At 36.0% G+C, this 13,877-nt stretch overlaps 1 protein-coding gene across 1 annotated transcript; it reads right to left on the bottom strand.

Annotated features, from left to right (window-relative positions):
* Positions 1-6,869: 6,869 nt before the first annotated feature.
* On the bottom strand, positions 6,870-12,376 carry LOC132095446 (solute carrier family 40 member 1-like). Its single transcript, XM_059500442.1, has 8 exons — positions 12,064-12,376; positions 11,900-11,967; positions 11,128-11,287; positions 10,866-10,981; positions 10,010-10,136; positions 8,776-9,021; positions 7,568-8,188; positions 6,870-7,346 (listed from the first exon to the last, which is right to left on the bottom strand). The coding sequence occupies exons 1-8, from the start codon at positions 12,095-12,097 to the stop codon at positions 7,033-7,035; spliced, it is 1,686 nt and encodes a 561-aa protein (XP_059356425.1). The 5' UTR covers positions 12,098-12,376; the 3' UTR covers positions 6,870-7,032.
* Between the last annotated feature and the right edge of the window lie 1,501 nt (positions 12,377-13,877).

The raw sequence follows: 13,877 nt of genomic DNA, 5'->3' as shown, positions 1-13,877 counted from the left end.
CCTCAAGGCTCAGTACTAGGGCCGCTACTCTTCACGCCTTACATGGTGTTAGCTTTCACTGTTATGCTGAAGATACTCATCTCTATATTTCTATATTTTTGATAAACACACCAATTTGAAAAACTAATGGAATGCATAGTCGATATAAAAAAAAACTGAAACTGGATGACGAGTAATTTCTTACTGCTAAATTCTGAAAAAACAGAGGTGTTAATTATAGGACATAAAAACTTTGCATGTAATAAGCTAGAACACTGTCTAAGACTTGATGGCTGCTCTGTCAATTCTTCATCATCAGTTAGGAACCTAGGTGTGCTATTTGATAGCAATCTTTCCTTAGAAACCCATGTTTCTAGCATTTGTAAAACTGCATTTTTCCATCTCAAAAATATATCTAAATTACTGCCTATGCTCTCAATGTCAAATGCTGAAATGTTAATCCATGCATTTATGACCTCAAGGTTAGATTATTGTAATGCTTTATTGGGTGGTTGTTCTGCACGCTTAGTAAACAAACTACAGCTAGTCCAAAATGCAGCAGCAAGAGTTCTTACTAAAACCAGGAAGTATGACCATATTAGCCCGGTCCTGTCAACACTGCACTGGCTCCCTGTCAAACATCGTATAGACTTTAAAATATTGCTTATTACTTATAAAGCCCTGAATGGTTTAGCACCTCAGTATTTGAATGAGCTCCTGTTACATTATAATTCTCCACGTCCGCTGCGTTCTCAAAACTCAGGCAATTTAATAATACCTAGAATATCAGAATCAACTGCGGGCGGCAGATCCTTTTCTTATTTGGCACCTTAACTCTGGAATGTTCAGGAGGCAGACACACTCTTGCAGTTTAAATCTAGATTAAAGACCCATCTCTTTAACCTGGCTTACACATAACACACTAATATGCTTCTAATAGCCAAATCCGTTAAAGGATTTTTAGGCTGCATTAATTAGGTAAACCGGAACCGGGAATACTTCCCATAACACCCGATGTACTTGCTACATAGACGAATGGCATCTACGCTAATATTAGTCTGTTTCTCTCTCATTCCGAGGTCACCATAGCCACCAGATCCAGTCTGTATCCAGATCAGAGGGTCACTGCAGTCACCCGGATCCAGTACGTTTCCAGAACAGATGGTGGATCAGCACCTAGAAATGACCTCTACAGCCCTGAAAGACAGCAGACACCAGGACAACTAGAGCCCCAGATACAGATCCCCTGTAAAGACCCTGTCTCTCAGACGACCACCAGGACAAGACCACAGGAAACAGATGATTCTTCTGCACAATCTGACTTTGCTGCAGCCTGGAATTGAACTACTGGTTTCGTCTGGTCAGAGGAGAACTGACCCCCAACTGAGCCTGGTTTCTCCCAAGGTTTTTTTCTCCATTCTGTCACCGATGGAGTTTTGGTTCCTTGCCGCTGTCGCCTCTGGCTTGCTTAGTTGGGGTCACTTCATCTACAGCAATATCGTTGACTTGATTGCAAATTAATGCACAGACACTATTTAAACTGAACAGAGATGACATCACTGAATTCAATGATGAACTGCCTTTAACTGTCCTTTTGCATTATTGACACACTGTTTTCTTAATGAAAGTTGTTCAGTTGCTTTGACGCAATGTATTTTGAATTGCAGGTACTTTACTAATAATCATTTTATTAATACTTTAATATAATATATTATATGTGAACCTGGACCACAAAACCAGTCTTTTGTTGCACTGGTATATTTGTAGCAATAGCCAACAAAACAATGAATGGTTCAAAATGATCAGTTTTGCTTTTATGTACAAAATCATTAGGATATTAAGATGATGTTCCATGAAGATATTTTGTAAATTTCCTACCATAAATATATCAAAATGTAATTTTTGATTAGTAATCTGCATTGCTAAGAACTTCATTTAGACAACTTTAAAGGCAATTTTCTAAATATTTAGATTTTTTTTAACCCTCAGATTCCAGATTTTCAAATAGTTGTACCTCGGCCAAATGTTGTCTGATCCTAACAAACCATACATCGATAGAAAACTTTTTTATTCAGCTTTCGGGTTTTGTGGTCTAGGTTCACATATTATATTGTTATCATTATTATTAAATGCTGCTTTTTATATATTACAGGACAACAGTATGTATTATTACAATATAAGATATATTTTATAATACAAGATACATTTTTATGTAATGTAATCGCTGGAATAAATGACATTTTAATGTATGAAAATGGAAAAGGTTATTTTAAATTGTAATAATATTTAGCAATGTTACAGTTTCTACAGTTTTTTTTTTTTTTTGGTATTTATTTCTTGTAACATCTCTCCTCTTTATTTTTGTTTTAGTTGTTACACACACCAGCTCATGTTCTACCTGCTGCATCAGTCCTGTGCTAAATGTTTGTCAATTCCCTCCTGATCGCCAACACTGGACTCCAGCAAAACCCACTCAGCTACTTTGTTCACATGCATAATAAATAGGGTTGGGTATCATTAGACATTTTTCAGTTCCGGTTCTGATTCTGGTTCCATTTGAATGAACTATTTATTTTTTCTATTTTACCTTCATTGAATGAAGTGTTGCTGTAAGGTAGTAAATAATTCTAGTTTTGAGTAATGCTAGTCCATCAATCAGATGTGCTTCAAAGTAACATTTTGCTTTTCAAACAGGAATAAGCTGGTTGGCCAAATAGTCCCTTGAAGGCTAAGACACGTGTTCATTTCCCTAAACTAATGAAATATTAACTGTTATAACCATGTATACACACACTCCATAAAGCCCCTATTTTACAAATAATAATGCATTCAGGAGATGGTCTGATGCAATCAGTGGTTTCCACATTTTTAAACATTTAAAATGCATGAAAATATTTTCTATCACTTTATATGATCTTAAAATGATCTGTACACTAAATAATCTAACCATCAAACTTAAATAACAATGGCATTCTGTTTATTTAGTGGTCCATCAGTATGTATATTAATGACATATTGGACAAATATAATGTTATTTAGCCAATACATGTACAGCAGTGTTAATTTTGATAGCAAATTTTGATTTATTTTTAGTCAAAGTCTTTTGACATTGTTTTTTGTTTTAGTCTACTAAATATCTTAAGATTTTAATCAACTAAATCTACAGTAACTTTAGTCTTTAGAATGGGTTTAGTTACAGTGTAATGCATTTATTAAACACTTCTCAAAAATTTCCCGAAGTCATTTATATAGGTTTGATATTGAAGTTTCATCATGATGGAGACCGATTTAACTGCGGTGACATACAACATGCCTTTGTTAAAATTAAATAAAACCACTTCTCATAAAGAACAAGAACATGGACTTCTTAATGAAATACCAATGGTTATACAGTCTAATTATGTATTCTTTATTGCAACTTGTTTACCATATTCTTCTTCCTTTAAGCAGACATATTTATTTCTATAAACAAATTTAGATTAATCTGTAGGGCTTAAAGTTTTTCAGTCAGGAGCAGTGAGTGTTTTTCTGTCCGTTTTTTGTTTCTGGATTAATATCAATGCCACAGACAATAGCAACTAAATTAAGGTGCTATTCCATTAAAACTGGATAAACTGATGCAATATACTGAGGCACGTTCTCCCTGCTGTTTGCGTTCACTTAAGACGTCATCAACTGTGTTTATGCGAATACTCATCAAAATGAACAATTCGAAAAAAAACAAAAAAACAGAACCGGTTTTGAATAAGTACCAGTTCTCGGTTCCCAACCCCAATAATAAACATTTATGAATATGTATTTTCTTTGAAAGTTCACCACAGTTAACATGCCTGCTTCTCAGTTTCCCTTCTCTTTTTCCTGAGATACTCTGTATTGCAACCTCATAAGTAATTTTTGTTTGTTTTTGCTTCTGGCATGCCTTCAGAGAGGATATGGACAGTGAGAAAGAGGAAGGGGTCCTCTGAGGAGGAAATGGAGGCATGTGATTGCTGAGGTTCAGTGGATGAGGTGACACCAAAACTTTCTAAAGCACAAGAGAGGGAACTGAAGAGGGTCAGAAAGACTGACTTTGGCTGGCCTCATTGACTCCAACCCATGAAGAAGCAATTTCACAATCCTGTAAATGTGGTGGGGTTTTTTTTTTCTTCCCAACTTGCTTCAGATCTAAACCAGTGGTTGATTAGCAATTGTTTATTTGGACTGCAGCAGCCCATTAGTGGTTTGATGATTCTTTTTGAAACAACAAAGCTGTTTTGTACCGATGAATTTCTCTATGTTCATCCAATTTGCATCAACAATAATTTATAAAAAAGTTTTATAAAGAAGTTTTTGAACAATATACTGTGACATTGAAATTATTTCAGTATATTTGATGTTTGTGTATTTTAATGATGAACTATCTATATATATACAGTACAGACCAAAAGTTTGGACACACCTTCTCATTCAAAGAGTTTTCTTTATTTTCATGACTATGAAAATTGTAGAGTCACACTGAAGGCATCAAGGGCTATTTGACCAAGAAGGAGAGTGATGGGGTGCTGCGCCAGATGACCTGGCCTCCACAGTCACCGGACCTGAACCCAATCGAGATGGTTTAGGGGTGAGCTGGACTGCAGACAGAAGGCAAAAGGGCCAACAAGTGCTAAGCATCTCTCGGGCAACTCCTTCAAGACTGTTGGAAGACCATTTCAGGTGACTACCTCTTGAAGCTCATCAAGAGAATGCCAAGAGTGTGCAAAGCAGTAATCAAAGCAAAAGGTGGCTACTTTGAAGAATCTAGAATATGACATATTTTCAGTTGTTTCACACTTTTTTGTTATGTATATAATTCCATATATAATTCCACATGTGTTAATTCATAGTTAATGCCTTCAGTGTGAATCTACAATTTTCATAGTCATGAAAATAAAGAAAACTCTTTGAATGAGAAGGTGTGTCCAAACTTTTGGTCTGTACTGTTTATTGAATATATATATATATATATATATATATATATACAGTATATATACAGTACTTGGCTGTATGTCACGTCACTTTTGTCACTTTAAAAACACAAAGACAAATTTCAGGCCTAAACCCAGCAGATGGACCTGATTTGCATACCACCCCCGCCCCCCCAAAGGGCACTTGTGTTGTGTTCATCACTGCCATGCAATCAGGTCGTTCTTTGTTTCCTTATCATGCAAGCCAAAATTAAATCGGCTTTTTAACCTCTTGAAATCGCCCCCTCTACATATTGCAATTACACAAACATTGCATTTGGATACAAATCAGTTTATTTCGGTTGAAGTGAGATGCAGTACAAGACTTGAGTTGTATATTTTCCCCTGCAGTGGAGTGTGAACCACAATTATTGCAAGTATACTACGCAACAAGAGTATGCTTCAATAAAAAATAATGTACATTTGTTCTTATATTACATTCAACTGGGTTTTAAGTATACATTTTTTGCATTTACATTTTGTAGTTAAGAGCTGTGTGGTGTCACACAGGAGGACAAAACTGAATTCAAATCAAACTAGCCAACACAAGAATATAAAAAAATTTTTACAGAAGAAAATAAGGCTTTACATTCACAGAAAGACAATATGCACTGAAACAATTACATGTTTAAAAACTGATAGTATGTTCATAAGGGTCTTGTGATATAATCCTGAAACATGTTAAAAATGCTTATTTAACCAATGAACTATTGGTACCAGTGTTTGTGACCAGCTTCACTTCAAAACAGTCATCCACACTGGACTCCATAATCCCTACTCTGTTCTGTGCATATGGTATATTCCCACCTGTGTTCAACATCAATACTACACAACTATATATCTCGAGCCAGCTGTGGTTGTCAAAAGGATGTTAATACCTGAATGATTTTGAGTTTTGTGGCTCATAGGAAGGTCTGTAATGTTTACTTTGTGCTGTGGAAAATTAGATTAGCATATGATTTGAAATAAGGGAAAACTCAGGTGTGCAGTCACTTACAGGGCAGTAAACTCACAAGGATGTATGAGTTATTAGCTTGTTCTAAAATCCCATTTTTGTTGCAATTTTGAGGCAGATATGAGAATCTTGTTCCAAAAAAATAAATTCCTGGTGCAGGACTGCTACTTCTTTGTGGACATATTTGAAGTCTCTTATTCCACTTATTTTGTAATGGACAAAATGTAATCATGTAAAGTGCTTGTGTAACAATCTTTGTAAAAACAAGATTTGTGTGCTGAAATCAATTTCAAATCTGACAAGACAAAGACAAATCTAGTACTAAAAATTCTAGTTGCAATGGGTCAAGTGTATCAGCCTGAATCTCACAGCAATAATATACGGAATGTCTAACACAAGGAACCACTGAAATTCCCTCACTTCCACGTGGTGAAAAAAACCCACTTTGGCTACATGAACAAGCTGTATATGTCTGCATAGCTTTCCAGAAAAGTTATAATAACAGTGTAGCAACACAGAAACTGAGATACAGAATACTGACTACATGTATATAAATATATAAGCATCATGCAAACATACCAGAATGAATAACTAGCACACTCCAAATAACTATTAAAGAGACTTTAGCCATGGCTTTCAAAAAGCATAGAGTGGCAAAAACTACACTACCTTAAGTAAATTGTGTTGCATAACTAGTCGGAAAGTTAACTATGACCATAAAGACGAAAAACTAATCAAATCTGTAAAAGTAGAATAAATATGCCCATTTTTGCTTTTGAACTTTTACAAAAGTAATTAAAGCATGTATAGCCCATAAGAACCAGAGCTTGTGTTGGTATGTTCCCCCTGTGATTAGTTCTCAGGCAATTTTACAGCACCTTATACAAAAAGCATGATAGAGGGAAGTACTGCATGCTTTTTTTGACATTTCTATTGTAAGCTACAGGAGAGATCCTTCTTGCTTATTTTAGCTAAAGGCTAAGACTATATAGTCAATGCACAAGCACTGCAAGCAGAAAAAGCATGCATGTTAGTAAAACAGATGGAACCTGTTTCTCGAAAAACACAGCATGTGACACTCTAGTAGAGCATCTCCTACGGTCCCTTTACGAGTTATACAGAGTTTGGAAGTGAGGGAATATTGAGATCAGGCTTCTGCTCAGGTGAACAGAACAGGAAGAGTCGACTCCGTAGGCTTTTATAGGCATACCTGAAATACATCATATGTCCCATCACAACGAAGGAAACCGAGATGATCACGAGAAGGCCAAAGGCCTCTGGATTTGGTGCAAGGATGACCATGATGAAGTGAAAGAGATCAAGAAGATAGTTCATGGAGTTCTGGACACCATTGACGATGCCTCTCTCAGATTCAATCACATTCTCTTGGATCAGTTGGGTCACGGTCAAATCAAAGGACCAAAGACCTGAAATCAATGCAAGAGAATCAATTAAAACACATGTTGTGACATAAAAGAGCATCAGAGCAGTTATCACAAACACGGCTTCTTGTTTTTGGTCTTAAAGGTTGGCTTTATAACTTTCCGGTGATACGGATATCATCATCGTTCTCCTCTTGAAGATAACAGAAAAGTAGGTCTAAAAACATTGTTTTTTATTGTTTTCTGTTAGTTGCTCATTTACTCACCCATTCTAGCAGTAATGACACCGGCGAAAAGAAGACAGACGGACATATAGGACTTTACTTGTGGGACTTCCTCAAAAATAGTGGCGTTGATCTGGATCTGCGGTACAATCGTAGAAACAAGAGTAGGGCTCTCAAGCAGCGAGTCATTGTCTCCAAACAGATGTTTCAAGACCTCGTCGAAGGGCGAGACGCTGAGATCGAAAGGGCTGCCAGGAGCGAAGACAGATGCTACACAGAGCATGAGGCAAGACAGTTGGGTGACTCCAGCGATGAAGCCGGTTCTGATCAGACCACACTTCTTTCTGATCCAGGTGAAAGCCACCGTTCCACAGATTCCAGATATAGCTGAAGCTCCCATGAGGAGACTGAGCACAGAGCCGTTCAGGCCCTGATTGTATGCGTAGCCTGTGGTGATGCAGTCAAAGCCCAGTACAGTCATGTAGAGGAAAGACAGAGACATGCCAGCAAAGAAGATGGACTGGTTGTAATATGCCACCCAGCCATCCTTCAAGGTGCGGATGGGTTCTGTCATGTGGTAGCAGCAACCAGTGTTCTTCTTCCCCACAGCGTTTTCATTCATCAACTGGGAGCCTTCAGATGGAGTTTCACTATTTCCAGTCTCTGCAACAGTGAAATGAAAAACCACAAAAGTAAAAAAGACTGAGTAATAAATATAAGTGGATATGTCACTCTTTTTGTCAGAACTGTTTCGAAAACTGTATTGTGCAATGAACAGTACTTTCCATAAACTGAGTGAAAAATAGGATCAGATTCTGAAACAATTAAAACATTTTATCAGTGTGCTTAATCTACAAAATTTGTCCAAAAAGGAAGAAAAGAACTAATCAACAAATGCGTATTTATTGTTAGTCAAAATAAAAATACAAATATTTTTAAAACTTTAGTAATATGGTTAGATGGTTGAGGTTGACAAGTGCAGTGAACACTACAGTTTGAGTAACTTATTGATTAAATTGATTATTTACTTCCAGGGTGTCACAATTTTAAAGAATGTTTATTGTCTTGTAACGGGAGAAAACCAATAGGGTTGTGCACAAAGTGAGGCAGGTGAAAATCTGTGGTTTATGGCAGATTTATATTGCATACTACTTAAACTACAAAAAACACTGGATTTTGTGTGTAACAACTTTAAAAGTATTGGGACTCTATTTGTGGAAAGTACTAGAAGAGGTTGTGGAATTACAAACCTTTTTGTACATTGAGATGCTTCAGCTCTTGGTCAGCGTCCTTCTGTCCTGCCTTGAGAGCAAGTGCTGGAGTCTTCTGATAAACCTTCCAAAGCAGGAAGTACTCCAAGCACATGGAGAACAGGTTCCACCCCGAGATAAAACCACAGCCGATGAAATGGGAGCCGAATGCCATGATCTGGCCCACAAGCATTGGAGCCAGAATGTTGGTTAACTGGTCGATTATTCTTACAGTTGCGTTCATATCTAACCAAATAGAAATATGAAAAAACAAAAGGGACTTAAATGTTAAGTTAAACAGACATATTCTGATCTCCTATGTTCACCAAGGCTGCAAATATTTTATTTTTATATTTGCTGAAAAACAGTAATATTGTAAAGTATTATTAAAATGTTAAATGTACACATGTAGTTATTCCTGAGTAAGCTGAATTTTCAGCAGCCATTACTCCAGTCTTCAGTGTCACGATCTTTCAGAAATCATTCTAATATACTGATCTGGTGCTCAATAAAACATTTTATCATTAACAATGTCGAAAACATTTGTGCTGCTTAATATTTTTGTAACAGATATATTCACTAGTCACTTTTGATCAAACTAATGTGTCTATGATCTAGAATAGATTTCTATCAAAAAAAAAAAAAAGGTTGCAGCTGTGTGCTAACTTTCATATTTTCCATGTAGGTTACTGGGTTCACTAGGTACATCGATAAGAGTCATAAGAACTGACAGCTGAAGTAAGCACACTATAAAGATAAGATGATTGATGGAATTGTAATGTATTTTATGAATTTTCCTCAACTAGGTGACATGAGTTGTAAATGACAGTACCCAGGGGAAAAAAAGTATTTGAACACTTAAGCCATATTTAGTTACATAAAAACATACAAATGGAACAATTCTCACTATTAACTAGTTGCTTAATAGCATGCCTATTAATAACATATTGGCTGTTTATTAGTACTTTTAAAGCACATTTTCTGCATGACCATATTCTACATCCCTAATCCTACCCCAAACCTAAACTTAACATCTACCATACTAACTACTAATAAGCAGCAAATTAGTAGTTTATTGAGGCAAAAACCATAGTTAATGGCGAGAATTGGACCTTAACATAAACTGTGACCTTGTTATCTTATGGGATGGAGTTGATACATTTGAAGTTTTGTCCAAATATTTTTGGGCCACTGTAAGGAACATTAAAGAAGGTGAAACATTCCACATCCTGACCTGCCAATTGGCTCCGATTATCTCCAGCCACAACCACAACCCAGTCTCTCTGGATGGTGATGGACATAGCTGTGCTGGCTAGGTTAGCGATGTTAGCAATGGTGATGACCATAATGTAGCATGTAGTCTGCAATGTAAGAGAACATGTAATTAAAAATATATCACTGTGTTTAAAATAGCAGCAAATATTATTTGTTGTTAGTCCACTGCCATAAAAAGCTTGACTTGATTCTCAGGAACAGTCCAGAAGAGAAAACGGTTCATTGAATGAGTCCATTTTGTCTGCTCTATGGGGTTCTCGACCTCAGTGACACCGGGACAAACAGCAGGTTTTGTTTGTTATTATGTATGTAAAGTTAAAGCTTTCCAGCTCTTTAACAAACTCAAGCAAGCAACACGCTTTCTGCTTACATGACAGCCCTGAATTCTGCTGACAGCACGTCAATGCTTTGTGATCAAGGTGTCATGTTTCTGTAGCAAAAGCTTGACAAAAAAGTTGAGTCCATGCAGAAAAAGAAGGGAGTTGTATGTTTTAGTGACATTATCTCCTATATAGGTTAGAAGTTATTGAAAAGCTTGAAATAACTGAATATCCTGCATACAGAGATTGTTTTCTACTGCCAGCTATGTGAAAAAACATTTTCCCCAAACATTTTAAACAGAGAGGTAAATTTTGAGTGAAACTATTTGCATAAAAATGGAGCAAAAACAAAACTGGAGGCCAACGAGAACTGCAGCATGAGGCTTCTGCACTTGGAAATGAAGACTTTCTTTATTAGTAAATACATCTAAATCAGTTATGAGTGCTTTTGGAGAACTGTTTACACATTCAACATTCGTCTTTTTAAAAACTCACCAGCAACCATCCGTTGTATAAGGTGGTGAGCTGTACTTTAAAATGGAAAACGGCCATCAGAAGCAAACCACAAAGAATGACAGCACTGTTCTGGACAACTAAAGACTTCTGCGCCACTGAAATTAAGAAAGAAATCCAGACTAAGTAAAAAAATGTAGGAATAAATGCCATATTCAGATCAGAATGGGTGCATTCTATCAGCAATGTGTCAGGTTGCACAATAAATCTGCATGCTCTGGGTTTGGAGCTTTGCCATATTTACCTTTCAGTCGGGGGTTTTTGTCCACCCAGTCACCAATAATAGCACCCAGTAAGAGGACAGACCCTGCAACCACCAGGCCATACACGGCTGTCAGGAGCAAACTATTGCCATACAGCTCCACCAGAAACACAGCCACAGCAAAATTCCACATCCGATCCCCCTTTAACATAACGACACAACAATCATCAGGCAAAAGAATTCTGTGATTGAAAAATCACTGTAGTTTTATAGGGTTCATGCAAAAGAATGAATTGCCATAAGTATTTGGCAGCTTATATTAGCTGGTATGGATCAATACATTGAACAACATTAATAAAAAATATATATAATGCACATAATATTCTGTCTGTATAATGTAATAGATGTATAGTCTATGTGTGTACATATTGTGTGTGTTTGTGTATATACACATACAAATACATATAGATATGCACATATGTGTTAAAACATTAATAATATTTATACGTTTTGCAATAAAATCATTTCTGTTTTACTAACATTTCTGATCTTCAAATGGTCTAATTTACCTGAGTAAATAAAATACATTAAAATAGAGAAATAAAATACATTTATCTATCTTAAAAATAATAATATTATATATATATATATATATATATATATATATAAAAATAATGATATGCAAAATAAAAAAAATTATATAATAATAAAAATGCAAATAAATAATTAGCCTATAGCTCTGTTTTATTATGACTGACGCATTAAAGAACAAAAAAAAGGGCGGGCTGTCAAACAGATGCAATGAGACTCTTACCCATGTTGACAGGGCATGTCCGATGTAAAGGAGGCATTTCGCAGACTTGAAGAATTCGCCAACTCTTTCTGAAATTCAAGTGCAAGTTTATTTATTATTTTGTTCAAGCCGAATTGGCGCACTTCTTATTACAGCACTCGCAAACAAATTCGTAAGACACTTACCACAGCAAGGTTTTTTAGATGCAGTTTTCTCCATTGTGCGTTGAAAATTAAATGTATTCGCTCTGTTGTATTGTTAGGATTTAAATGTCTTTGTATTGTTCAGGTTGAAGGACAAAAGTAAACCCTCTCTGCAAATATTTCCTACGCAAAAACACGAATATTTCCTTTTTCTCCCCTCCAAACTTAGCTATCACTGTAGCTGAAGTTGGAGAGAAATAACCTTTTCTAGAACGACTAACTTAAATGTGTAAAAACATAAATCCCAAATCCCGAAGGGGCCAGACCCGCGCTCACGGATGCAGCCGAGGACCGTGTTTACCACACAGACCACGGACAGACAGCTGATCATATATTCGGTTGTTAAGCGGTGACGTATGAAGCGCTGTTTCCGGTTCCAAGCCTTAACTCGCGTCACTTGAGAATACAACCTCAGCAGCCGTTCACTGTTTATTCATATTAAACATTTAAGTTTTCAACCTTACGTTGTATACAGTCTCCATGCTCACAGCGTCCCAAACACAAATAATTGTTGTATTTATTTATATTTGTATTTCCATTGTCTGGCTGTATTTGGGATTTCGGTATGGATTTAAAGGTTAGGATTATATTTTTGTTGATAGTATTATATCACATTGCGGTGACACGTGACTTCATGCGCATTGCGATAATAGACCCCGCCCCTTGTCTTCAATAAAGGCAGAACCAGTGTTTCTGTGACATGCAGGGCTGGACCGAGACAAAAAAATCGGTCCCGACCATAGGTCCCGAACCACCACCACTTCGATATAGGCCTATATCCAGTCAAAAGGTTTTTGAACAGTAAGATTTTTTATAGGGGCCATATGATGCTGCTAAAAAGAACATTCTTTTGTGTAATGAAATGTGTTTATGCGGTTTAAAGTAAAAGAAAGCTTTTTTAGCGGGGTGTGGCAGAGTCTTAACTTCTATAAAGAATATCTCTTTGGGTTTGAAACTTTAGTCTTTGCAACTTTACAGATCTTCTTTATGCACCAAGAGCTTGTAACTCTTCCAAGAGAAATGAAAAACTTGAAATTGTATCATATGACCCCTTTAAACTTTAAAGAATTCTCTTCTCATCCAAAATCAGTAATATTGTGAAATATTTGAACTATTTAAACTATTTAACTATTGATTCATGCGATTACTCCCGTCACATGATCCTTCAGAAATCATTCAAATATTCTGATTTGCTGCAAAAAAAAAACATTTATTATTTATTTATTTTTTTTATGTTGAAAAGCTGAGTAGAATTTTTTCAGGTTTCTTTCATGGATAGAAAGTTCAGCATTTATCTGAAATATACTTTTTTTGCAACATTATAAATGTCTTTATCGTAACGTTTGATCAGTTTAAAGCATCCTTGCTAAATAAAATAATTAATTTCTATCATGCTGATCCTCAGAGCTTTCTATTGGATCTTTCTTACAAGATTTTTATGACTGGTAGTGTATGTAAAGTATGTAGCCTATGTATCACTCTCATATCACATCTTGTTTTGGATAAGAATAAAACGTCAGGTTTATGTTTTATTAAATGACACGGCAAACAAATTTAATAAGTTTGTGTAACAAGATCAAAATCATGATTCTGAAAAAGACACCATGTTATTTTATGGGAGACGGGGCTAGTTGTTACAAATGTTTGTCTCTCCACAAGTGCCTTTTTCCTTGATTTCAAACATATGTTTGAAAATACATATGTTTTGTGAATCCTGTCCTTCAAAGTAATATGTAATGCTTGATAAATGCTATAGCTTTGGTTAAGTGAACAAACTGAAAGCAAAACAACATACA

The sequence above is a fragment of the Carassius carassius genome, chromosome 19 (assembly GCF_963082965.1).
Source record: "Carassius carassius chromosome 19, fCarCar2.1, whole genome shotgun sequence".
Taxonomy (NCBI): Eukaryota; Metazoa; Chordata; class Actinopteri; order Cypriniformes; family Cyprinidae; genus Carassius; species Carassius carassius.
Note: the sequence above shows the minus strand (reverse complement) of the source record. Positions and strands in the feature narration are given on the sequence as shown.

Excerpts from the sequence above, each read along its gene's own strand:
- LOC132095446 (XM_059500442.1), bottom strand. The coding sequence starts at position 12,097 with ATGGAGAAAACTGCATCTAAAAAACCTTGCTGTG. Across the intron at positions 11,968-12,063 it reads ATCTAAAAAACCTTGCTGTG|AAAGAGTTGGCGAATTCTTC; the intron begins GTAAGTGTCTTA and ends CTTGAATTTCAG. Across the intron at positions 10,137-10,865 it reads TATACAACGGATGGTTGCTG|ACTACATGCTACATTATGGT; the intron begins GTGAGTTTTTAA and ends CTTACATTGCAG.